Raw genomic sequence first — 11,203 nt, forward strand, 5'->3', positions numbered from 1 at the left:
GGGTGTATTATTCTGCTTGGTCGAGTGTTACGGACACCTTGTACGTGCGAAGTGATTTTACGACCATTACACTTTTCATTATACTCTTGAGTAACATGCTTTAAGTTCGCTTGGGCGGATTTTATTTGTTTCTTGATTATACAGCGTGTTTTTTTTAATTATAAATGGGTTTACTCTTGACCACAGACTAGCCAAAGGCAAAGACGTGGTCTACGATGGAGTGAGCTCGCCCAGAAGATGCCTGTTCACTCTTGATTTGAAGGTTGCCGGGTTATATGAGCTCGGAAATATAGCCGCCGGCAAGGAATTCCACTCCTTGGCAGTGCGCATAAGAAAAGAAGAAGCAAAGTTTTTATTTTTTTCCGTTAAATACGACACGCAGTTAGGTTCATCATTAGGAACCATTCTGTATATCGCTTTTTTTGAAATTCGAAAAAAATTTTTTTTTGTTTAAATACATAATAAATTTAATAATTAGTGTGAGAGGACCTTGACATTAAAGTCATTGTCAAGTGTTTGACGGCATATGTCAAAACAAATAACATTAGGAAGTGGCATGGGATGCCACACACGTGTTCAGTATTTATTTTTTTGTAATAATTCGATAACTGTAAGAGTTAAGAGGCCTAGTTTTTTAGAGAAATTAATTGTATTTGAACTAAAGAATGTTCCCTTAAAGTTAACGGAATTCAATAAAAACAGGGTGTATATATGTATTATATCAGTGGTGGTACAGGTTTGTGTCCGGAAGTAACACAAATCTAGCAAATTACTTTTTTATACGAAACACGAATCTAAAATGTTCTTAAATTGAGTAAAGCCTACCTCTAACTGATGTGTAGATAACCAATGGTTTACAATAACTGTGTTAGCGTCAGTAAGTAAGACTACATGCCAGCCAGCCTTATACACCGTGTTTTATTGAATTCCGTTAACTTTAAGAGAAGGTTCTTTAGGTCAAATACTATTAATTTCTCTATGAAACTAGCCTCTTAACTCTTACGGTTATCGAATTATTAAAAAAAATTATTTACTGAACACGTGTGTGACATCCCTTATCACTTCCTAATGTTATTTGTTTTGACATGTGCCGTCAAACACTTGACAATGACTTTAATGTTATGAATGTTATGATTCAAGTCCTCTCACACTAATTAATCCATTTATTATGTATGGAAATGAAAAAAAAATATTTTTTCGAATTTAACAAAAAGCGATATACAGGTTACAGGATGGTTCCTGATGATGAACCTTTTTTTATACTACGTCGGTGGCAAACAAGCATACGGCCCGCCTGATGTAAAGCGGTCACCGTAACCTATGGACGCCTGCAACTCAAACAGTGTCACATGCGCGTTGCCACCCCATTAGAAACTTGTACATTCCCTTTTGCTGTGTACACAGCAAAAAGAACCTAACTGCGTGTCGAATTCAACGGAAAACAAAAAAAAAACACGGTGTATAGAGTCTTCAACATGTGTATGCAGCCGGGGTTATGTTTCATTGCTATAGTAGTATCAGTATAATAGAGAGTACTATCGTACAGTATGGCCACTCCCTTCTTCCCGCTGAAAGTGCCGCCCACCCGCTCTCGGTTACCTCACGGTTACCGCCTGTCAACGAACGCGACTAGTCAACCTGTCATATCTCACTCATACAAGCATGGTACGCGTTCACCTACACGAGCGTAGACTGTGTGCTAGGAACGCGCTTCTTTCATATATTTGATCGCCAGTGTCCGAGGTGTGGTAGTCTAGTAAGTACAACCACAGGTACAACCAGATCCCGTAGCCGAATAGCATTTCTGCGACGCGAAACGAAAACGAATCGAAGCGAAAGTTAATCTGGCTCTATCTCGCAAGAGCGATAGAGATAGATATCTACGAGCGTTTAGTTTCGTGAGCGTTTCGTAAACGTACACGCCAACTTAGTCGAGTTCAATGCCTCAAAAACGCAGGCGTGTCTCTTCTCTCAGTCAGTCAGTCAGTTCACCCTGGCTCCTACTTTCCGGAATGTATCCGTGTCAGTAACGGACCGCCTAGAGTTACTCGGACTAACGCTCAACTCAAACCTGAACTTCGGTTCTGCTATTGAGTCCAAGGCTAAAACTGCAGCAAAAAAACTTGGCATCCTTTTTAAAGTGAGGCGTATTTCTCGTCGGAGCAACTTCTCTCCTTATACAAGGCGCAAGTTCGCTCGTGTATGGAATACTGCTGCCACTTGTGGGACGGCTCTGCCAAATACCAGTTGGCAGCCTTGGACTCAATAGAACGTCGAGCTCGAAGACTCATTGGCGACGTTCCGGCAGGCAAGGCAGGATAACAAAGCCTCGAGCATCGCCGTCGAGTTGCGTCCTTGTCCGTCTTCTACCGGATACATTCTGGAGAGTGTGCACAGGAACTGCATGACCTGGTTCCTCCTTCCCCGTTCCATCACCGGACAACCAGGCGCGGGGAGCGGTTTCACCCTTACGTTGTCGACCTGCCTTTCATTCGCACGAAGAGGTTTGCCTCTTCTTTCCTAATGCGAACTGCTAAGGAATGGAACATGCTCCCCTCGTCTGTACTTATTCCCGGGCGAATACAATCTGGGTGAATTCAAGTCAAGAGTGAATAGGCTATTACTGAACCAGTGAGCTACAACCTCGGCCTTGTCGTCACTTTCCATCAGGTGCGACTAAGGTCAATCACTGGCCAGTTTATAAAAAAAAAAAAAACGTTTGTGCCCTTCGGCTACGCACACAGGTCCCGTAGCCGAATGGCATCTCTGCGACGCGAAAAAAAAGGAAACGAAGCGAAAGTTAATTTGGCCGCAAGAGCGATAGAGATAGATATCTACGAGCGTTTCGTTTCGTGAGCATTTGTGCATTCGGCTACGCACACAGGACAGACACACTAAATAAAATATATATTGGGGACACCTTACACAGATCAACTTAGCCCCAAACTAAGCAAAGCTTGTACTATGAGTGCTAAGCGACGATATACATACTTAAATAGATAAATACATACTTATATACATAGAAAACATCCATGACTCAGGAACAAATATCTGTGCTCATCACACTAATAAATGCCCTTACCGGGATTCGAACCCAGGACCGTGGCTTAGCAAGTAGGGTCACTATCGACTGAGCCAGACCGGTCGTCAAAGTCACTAGTTAGTATTTTCTTGGAGGCCGAACCGGGACGAGGCCTATACAAAGCACGAGTCTAAAATACCCTCAAAATATGGAAAAACGTACCTCTAACTGATGTGTAGATAACCAATGGTTTACAAAAACTGTGTTAGCATCAGTAAGTAAGACTATATGCCACCCAGCTTTATGTAGAGTTTTCAACATATGTATACATCTCGAGGACTTCTTTATATAACCTACCTATAGTGAGCATAACAGAGACAGAGATATATATCTATCTCACTCTACATACAGATCTCTAGTGAATGTGTGGATACACTGTTTGCGTCAGTATGTAGCATGTTTTCTTGGCGGCCGAACCGGAACGAGGCATATATAAAACACTAGTCTAAAATACCCTCAAAATATAGAAAAACTTACCTCGAAAGTCTTTAACATGTGAACCGGGGGTAGGTTTCATTGAGGCTATAGTAAGTGCGACCGAGACAGACACGCTATATCTATCTCACAACATATAAATCTCTAGCGTAAGTAAAGAAGCACACGTCTCAAGAGTATTTTCTTGGAGGCCGAACCGGAACGAGGTCTATACAAAGCACGAGTCTAAAATACCCTCAAAATATGGAAAAACGTACCTCTAACTGATGTGTAGATAACCAATGGTTCACAAATACTGTGTTAGCGTCAGTGAGCAACACTATATGCCACCCAGCTTTATGTAGAGTTTTCATCATGTGTATGCAGCCGGGGGTAGGTTTCATAGAGGCTATGGCACTGAGGACGTCGGACTCCCGAAGACCGGCGGAGTATGCGTGTTGGAATACCTGGAAAAGAATATTTCAAACATAATTATCTAGGTACATTTAATGTAATACTTTTAAACGAGCAATTCTTGTATAATCAAATTTAGAGATGCACCGAATATTCGGTTACTATTCGGTATCCGGCCTATTCGGCCCTTATTTTAATATTCGGCCGGATACCGGATAGTGACGTACTATCCAGCCGGATACCGGATGTGCTATTTTTGGTTGAATGATTTTGGGGTAAACAAATTAAATGTAAAAAAAAAACAGTTACGGTTATAATACTTATAATCATAGTTCATAGCCCTTTATTACGGTTATATAAAAAAAAATTAAACAAAACCGGACTCCGCGCGAAGTTCACTACGAAATAAGTCAAAACCTGCACGACGCGCCCGCTCCCTGCTTAAATTGTAGGTAAAATTCTACTATCCGAATATTCGGCGGCCGGATACCGAATATTCGGCCGATGGTTGGGCCGAATATTCGGTATCCGGTTGCATCTATAATCAAATTATTGTATACTAGCTTTTACCCGCGGCTTCGCCCGCGTAATAAAAGTATTCATTAAGATTTTCATTTGGATCCTTAGGTTTCTCTGGTATATTTATCTGCGATTATTTCGATTGCACATAATACTTTTGCTTGCAATGATTGTAGAAATATTACACATCGACCACAGCGTAGGTAATTCTATATACGCTGGGGAAACCTTTATAAACATCCCACATAGCCCGTATTTCGACACTATATGATCGGTGGGTAAAAAGTACTTTTTTCTATTATCCCTTACAATTTTTTACATTTTGCTTATACTTATCGCAAACGTAATCTTCAAGCAAGCAAACAACGATCGTCTTAGAGCACTTTGATTGTAAGAGACCGCCGACCGATTATCCGTATCCCTCTAACGATACCCATATTATCCGTATCCGTATCCCTATCTCTATCCCTATCGCTATCGCTATCGCTAACGCTATGGCTATCGCTATCCCTATCGCTATCCCTATCGCTATCCCTATCCCTTATCAAGATAACACTAAGTTCTCGCGCTTTGTACACATATTTAAAGTCACATACAGGTCGAAAGCGATTAATTAACATTATTTTTACCTTTTTTCCCAACGTTTCGGCCAGGTTGCACTGGCCGTGGTCGCGGAAGACTGACGTCCCAGCAAAATGTCACCGGAGATGTAAACAACACAAAACTACCCGATATTAATTTATATAAATGTTCGGGGTAGACAAATAAATATAATCTACCCGCATGTAATTATTTACGACATCACATTAGAAACCTCAAAAATAACAGTACTTCTCCACTATTTAATGGATGTTATTATACATATAAACCTTCCTCTTGAATCACTATATCTATAAAAAAAAAACCGCATCAAAATCCGTTGCGTAGTTTCAAAGATTTAAGCATACAAAGGGACATAGGGACAGAGAAAGCGACTTTGTTTTATACTATGTAGTCGTGACATCGCTATCCCTATCGCTATCCCTATCATTCATTCATTCATTCATTCATTTATTCCTTTATCAAACATAGTTTTACATGTCAACAAAATTACATATAAATACAATTATTCTTCTTTGTTATTTTTTGTTATTAAGTGTCTACAGTCGGCACTTATAAGTTACATAGTTAATGCAAACATGCTGTCGAAGATACATTTCAATTTTATAATTCAAAATGGTTGGTATAGTGAACCAGTTCAAGAGTGCACGTCGTTGAAAAATTCGTCAACAGTGTAATACGCTTCAAGCATAAGTTTATTTTTAAGTTTATTTACGAATTTACGATTATCGCTATCCCTATCGCTATCCCTATCCCTTATCAAGATAACACTAAGTTCTCGCGCTTTGTACACATATTTAAAGTCACATACAGGTCGAATGCGATTAATTAACATTATTTTTACCTTTTTTCCCAACGTTTCGGCCAGGTTGCACTGGCCGTGGTCGCGGAAGACTGACGTCCCAGCAAAATGTCACCGGAGATGTAAACAACACAAAACTACCCGATATTAATTTATATAAATGTTCGGGGTAGACAAATAAATATAATCTACCCGCATGTAATTATTTACGACATCACATTAGAAACCTCAAAAATAACAGTACTTCTCCACTATTTAATGGATGTTATTATACATATAAACCTTCCTCTTGAATCACTCTATCTATTAAAAAAAACCGCATCAAAATCCGTTGCGTAGTTTCAAAGATTTAAGCATACAAAGGGACATAGGGACATAGGGACATAGGGACATAGGGACAGAAAAAGTGACTTTGTTTTATACTATGTAGTGATTATCGTTTATTTCAAAGCTTATCCGCAGTGCGTAGCTTCGTCGTAAGAACGTCGGCCTGACAATCATATTTGTCGGGGTTCAAATCCCGGCTAGAAATATATATTTTTTTTTATTAAGAGTTTTTTTTTGACCCGTTGCAAAGACACCCCTCTTTTTGCAAAAAAAAAATTAACCTTCCACACAAATATCATCTAAATACACGATATAATAAAATTAAATTTTTGGAAAAACCCCCGACCGCGACATAGTGGACCGATTTTCATGAAACATGGCTAATAAAGAACACTCCCGACTAACTCAGCTTTCAAACAAAAACAACTAAATCGAAATCGGTTCATCCGTTCGGGAGCTACGATGCCACAGATAGACACACACAGACAGACAGACAGACAGACAGACAGACAGACAGACGGACAGACGTTTTTGCGTCGGGGGTTAAATTCTATTTTTAACCCCCGACGAAGCTCCGCCGGTCGCCCAGGTACTGTTATCAGAAACACGGAACTGTGGTCCAGAACAATTGTAGACATAAGAGTCAAAGACCATCAAGCCCTCATGAGACTTCTCCTTAGACTAAGAGTTTTTTTTTTAATAAAAAGTCTTGACATAGGCGTTACAGGGGGAGTATGGGGGTAGGAGAGCCGCTGATTAAAAAAGAACGATTTTTTTTAACGATTTTAAACGATTTATATGTTTGTAAACATAGGTAACAATGTTGGTACAAAATTCTGTCAGAGCGCTATGCTTCGCCGATAGGCATACAAAGTACAATTTTGAAATTGGACACACATACCAATTACATTAAATTTCAACAAACATTTAAAAAAAAAACAACAAACAAGAAAATGGTTGATATACATTAAAAATGATTACATTAAAATCCGAAAAAGAAGTACACCTAGGATTTTAAACTCTGTCAAACAAGTCTGTCAGTAAATAGGAACAAAGAAAACTATATGCATCCTTTTCTTTAGGGTGCTATAGAAAAGGATACCTATAGTTTTCTTTATTCTTATTTACTGACGGACATGTTTGACAGAGTATAGGTACAAAGTAATTTTTAGTCCGAGTTGCATGGCCAAAATTCCCAGGCGCCGCCACTGATATATTTATCCATACTAATATTATAAATGAGAAAGTGTGTGTGTCTGTTTGTTTGTCCGTCTTTCACGGCTAAACGGAGCAATAAATTGACGTGATTTTTAACACGCTTTTATTAGGTCGTCCTGTATGTAACTATGTAATGGAATCTGCGGAGGCTAATTTAACCATCTTCCAAGGATCGTAGCGTAATGAAAATTGGCAGCTGTATGTAGTTCTGATGACAATACAATAATATGATACTGTTGAACTGATCTGATGATGGAGCCGGAAGATATGAACTGGAACTACATGATGGAACATCGTATCATAGCTGTTTTTGGGTTTTTTAGAAAAGTCTTGTAATGAACTTTGACTACGATTAGGTTTCAAGGTCTGATGATGGAGCCGGAAGATATGAACTGGAACTACATGATGGAACATCGTATCATAGCAGTTTTTGGGTTTCTTAGAAAAGTCTTATAATGAACTTTGACTACGATTAGGTTTCAAGGTCTGATGATGAAGCTGGAAGATATGACCTGGAACTACATGATGGAACATTCGTATCATAGCTGTTTTTGGGTTTCTTAGAAAAGTCTTGTAATAAACTTTGACTACGATTAGGTTTCAATGTCTGATGATGAAGCAGGAAGATATGACCTGGAACTACATGATGGAACATCGTATCATAGCTGTTTTTGGGTTTCTTAGAAAAGTATTGTAATGAACTTTGACTACGATTAGGTTTCAAGGTCTGATGATGGAGCCGGAAGATATGAACTGGAACTACATGATGGAACATCGTATCATAGCTGTTTTTGGGTTTCTTAGAAAAGTATTGTAATGAACTTTGACTACGATTAGGTTTCAAGGTCTGATGATGGAGCCGGAAGATATGAACTGGAACTACACGATGGAACTTCGTATCATAGCTGTTTTCTGGTTTCTTAGAAAAGTCTTATAATGAACTTTGATCACGACTAGGTTTCAAGGTCTGATAATGAAGCCCGAAGATTGGCACTGGCATTCCATGATGGCATATCGTATCATAGTTGTGTTTGCGCTTGTGAGAAAGGCCACGTAATGAACTTTGAACGTTACGTTTTCAACGTTATAACAAACCTATTATTGACCGAAGCGAAGCGAGGCCTAAGTTAGCTTAGGGTTTTCTTGCGACCCTTATGAGCGGAAAAAGGAAAGACCGAATAAGTATCTAAACTAAGTCAGGTAAGGGTCTTTTTTGTGACCCTTAAATATGTATCCCAGGTCGCGGGCTAGCGTCCACATGCTCACAAAAGAAAAATTGATAACAAAAGCAAAATTGGGGGCGGGGGAGAAGCCCCCCGCAAAAAAGAAAGATCAACGTAGTGTGTAAAATAAGTTGGACTACGGTTTTTTTGTGACCCTTAAGAGCAAAAGTAAGAGGGCCTCGGGGGGCGAAGCCCCCCGCATAAAAGAAAGATCAATGTAATATTTAAAATAAGTTGGGTAAGGGTTTTCTTGTGACCCTTACGAGCAAATAAAGGGGGGCTCGGGGGGCGAAGCCCCCGCAAAAAAAAGGATCAACAAAGTATGTAAAATAAGTTGGGTTAGGGTTTTCTTGTGACCCTTAAGAGCAAAACTAAAGGGGTTCGGGGGCGAAGACCCCCGCATAAAAGAAAGATCAACGTAGTATTTAAAATAAGTTGGGTTAGGGTTTTCTTGTGACCCTTAAGAGCAAAGAAAGGGGGCCTCGGAGGGCGAAGCCCCCCGCATAAAAAAATAATCAATGTAATATTTAAAATAAGTTGGGTTAGGGTTTCCTTGTGACCCTTAAGAGGAAAGAAAGGGGGCCTCGGGGGGCGAAGCGCCCGGCATAAAAGGAAGATCAATGTAATTTTTAAAATAAGTTGGGCTAGGGTTTTCTTGCGACCCTTAAGAGCAAAAGTAAGGGGGGCTCGGGGGGCGAAGCCCCCGCATAAAAGAATGATCAACGTAATATTTAAAATAAGTTGGTTTAGGGTTTTCTTGTAACCCTCAAGAGTAAATAAACAAAAGGGGGGCTCGGGGGCCGAAGCCCCCCTCATAAAAGAAAGATCAACGTAGTATTTAAAATAAGTTGGGTTAGGGTTTTCTTGTGACCCTTAAGGGCAAAAGTAAGGGGGGCTCGGGGGGCGAAGCCCCCCGCATAAAAAAAAGATCAACGTAATATTTAAAATAAATTAGGTTAGGGTTTTCTTGTGACCCTTAAGTGCAAAAGTAAGGGGGGCTCGGGGGGCAAAGCCCCCCGCATAAAAGACAGATCAACGTAATATTTAAAATAAGTTGGGTTAGGGTTTTCTTGTGACCCTTAAGAGCAAAAGTAAGGGGGGCTCGGGGGGCGAAGCCCCCGCATAAAAGATGATCAACGTAATCAACGTAGAAAGATCAACGTAATATTTAAAATAAGTTGGGTTAGGGTTTTCTTGTGACCCTTAAGAGCAAAGAAAGGGGGGATAGGGGGGCGAAGCCCCCCGCAAAAAAAATATCAACGTAGTATTTAAAATAAGTTGGTTTAGAGTTTTCTTGTGACCCTCAAGAGTAAATAAACTAAAAGGGGGGCTCGGGGGGCGAAGCCCCCGCATAAAAGAAAGATCAACGTAGTATTTAAAATAAGTTGGGTTAGGGTTTTCTTGTGACCCTTAAGAGCAAAAGTAAGGGGGGCTCGGGGGGCGAAGCCCCCCGCATAAAAGAAAATCAACGTAATATTTAAAATAAATTGGGTTAGGGTTTTCTTGTGACCCTTAAGTGCAAAAGTAAGGGGGGCTCGGGGGGCAAGGCCCCCCGCATAAAAGAAAGATCAACGTAATACTTAAAATAAGTTGGGTTAGGGTTTTCTTGTGACTCTGATAAAGTATTAAATAATGTTTGAATTTTTGAACGATTTCACGTTAGGTAGGTATTTATCGTTTTGCGGGCAAAGATCTGTCACGTTAGTACTACTGGCCTTAGCGTCTATTTCAAACGATTTGTGGTGCAATGTCCGAAAGACATCGTTTTTAGGGTTCCGTAGTCAACTAGGAACCCTTATAGTTTCGCCATGTCTGTCTGTCCGTCCGTCCGTCCGTCCGTCCGCGGATAATCTCAGTAACCGTAAGCACTAGAAAGCTGAAATTTGGTACCAATATGTATATCAATCACGCCAACAAAGTGCAAAAATAAAAAATGGAAAAAAAATGTTTTATTAGGGTACCTCCCCTACATGTAAAGTGGGGGCTGATTTTTTTTTTTCATTCTAACCCCAACGTGTGATATATTGTTGGATAGGTATTTAAAAATGAATAAGGGTTTACTAAGATCGTTTTTTGATAATATTCATATTTTCGGAAATAATCGCTCCTAAAGGAAAAAAAAGTGCGTCCACCCCCTCTAACTTTTGAACCATATGTTTAAAAAATATGAAAAAAATCACAAAAGTAGAACTTTATAAAGACTTTCTAGGAAAATGATTTTGAATTTGATAGGTTCAGTAGTTTTTGAGAAAAATACGAAAAACTACGGAACCCTACACTGAGCGTGGCCCGACACGCTCTTGGCCGGTTTTTGATGACTATTAAAGAGACCTACAGCGAGCGAGAGCGACATATTTTGCCACATAACTGACAAGGGAAGCTTGCAACAGATTGCGACGTTCCGCTATGGTGTCTTCTTTCCCTTTTGTCAGCAAGTGCCGCAAACCAGGTCTCATCGACGAACTTGCGACCATCTCCAATGCACTTTCGCCACTCCGCTTGTCCCCAAGCTTCTCCCAGTTTTGGTAGTCGATTTTAAAGACTGCCATGTCCCTCTTGGCGCAGTCTTTGAAGCGAAGCAATGGTCTCCCGCATTAAATACAA

General features: G+C 40.1%; 1 protein-coding gene across 1 annotated transcript in view; it reads right to left on the minus strand.

The window, feature by feature from the left end:
• Positions 1-11,203, minus strand: part of LOC125239907 (pyridoxal phosphate phosphatase PHOSPHO2-like) — a 50,202-nt gene that overhangs the window by 7,493 nt on the left and 31,506 nt on the right. Inside the window, exon 2 of the mRNA XM_048147673.1 lies at positions 3,775-3,963. Within this exon, the coding sequence (XP_048003630.1) occupies positions 3,775-3,963 (189 nt within the window). The remainder of the gene's footprint in view (positions 1-3,774; positions 3,964-11,203) is intronic.

Source organism: Leguminivora glycinivorella, chromosome 26 (assembly GCF_023078275.1).
Source record: "Leguminivora glycinivorella isolate SPB_JAAS2020 chromosome 26, LegGlyc_1.1, whole genome shotgun sequence".
Taxonomy (NCBI): domain Eukaryota; kingdom Metazoa; phylum Arthropoda; class Insecta; order Lepidoptera; family Tortricidae; genus Leguminivora; species Leguminivora glycinivorella.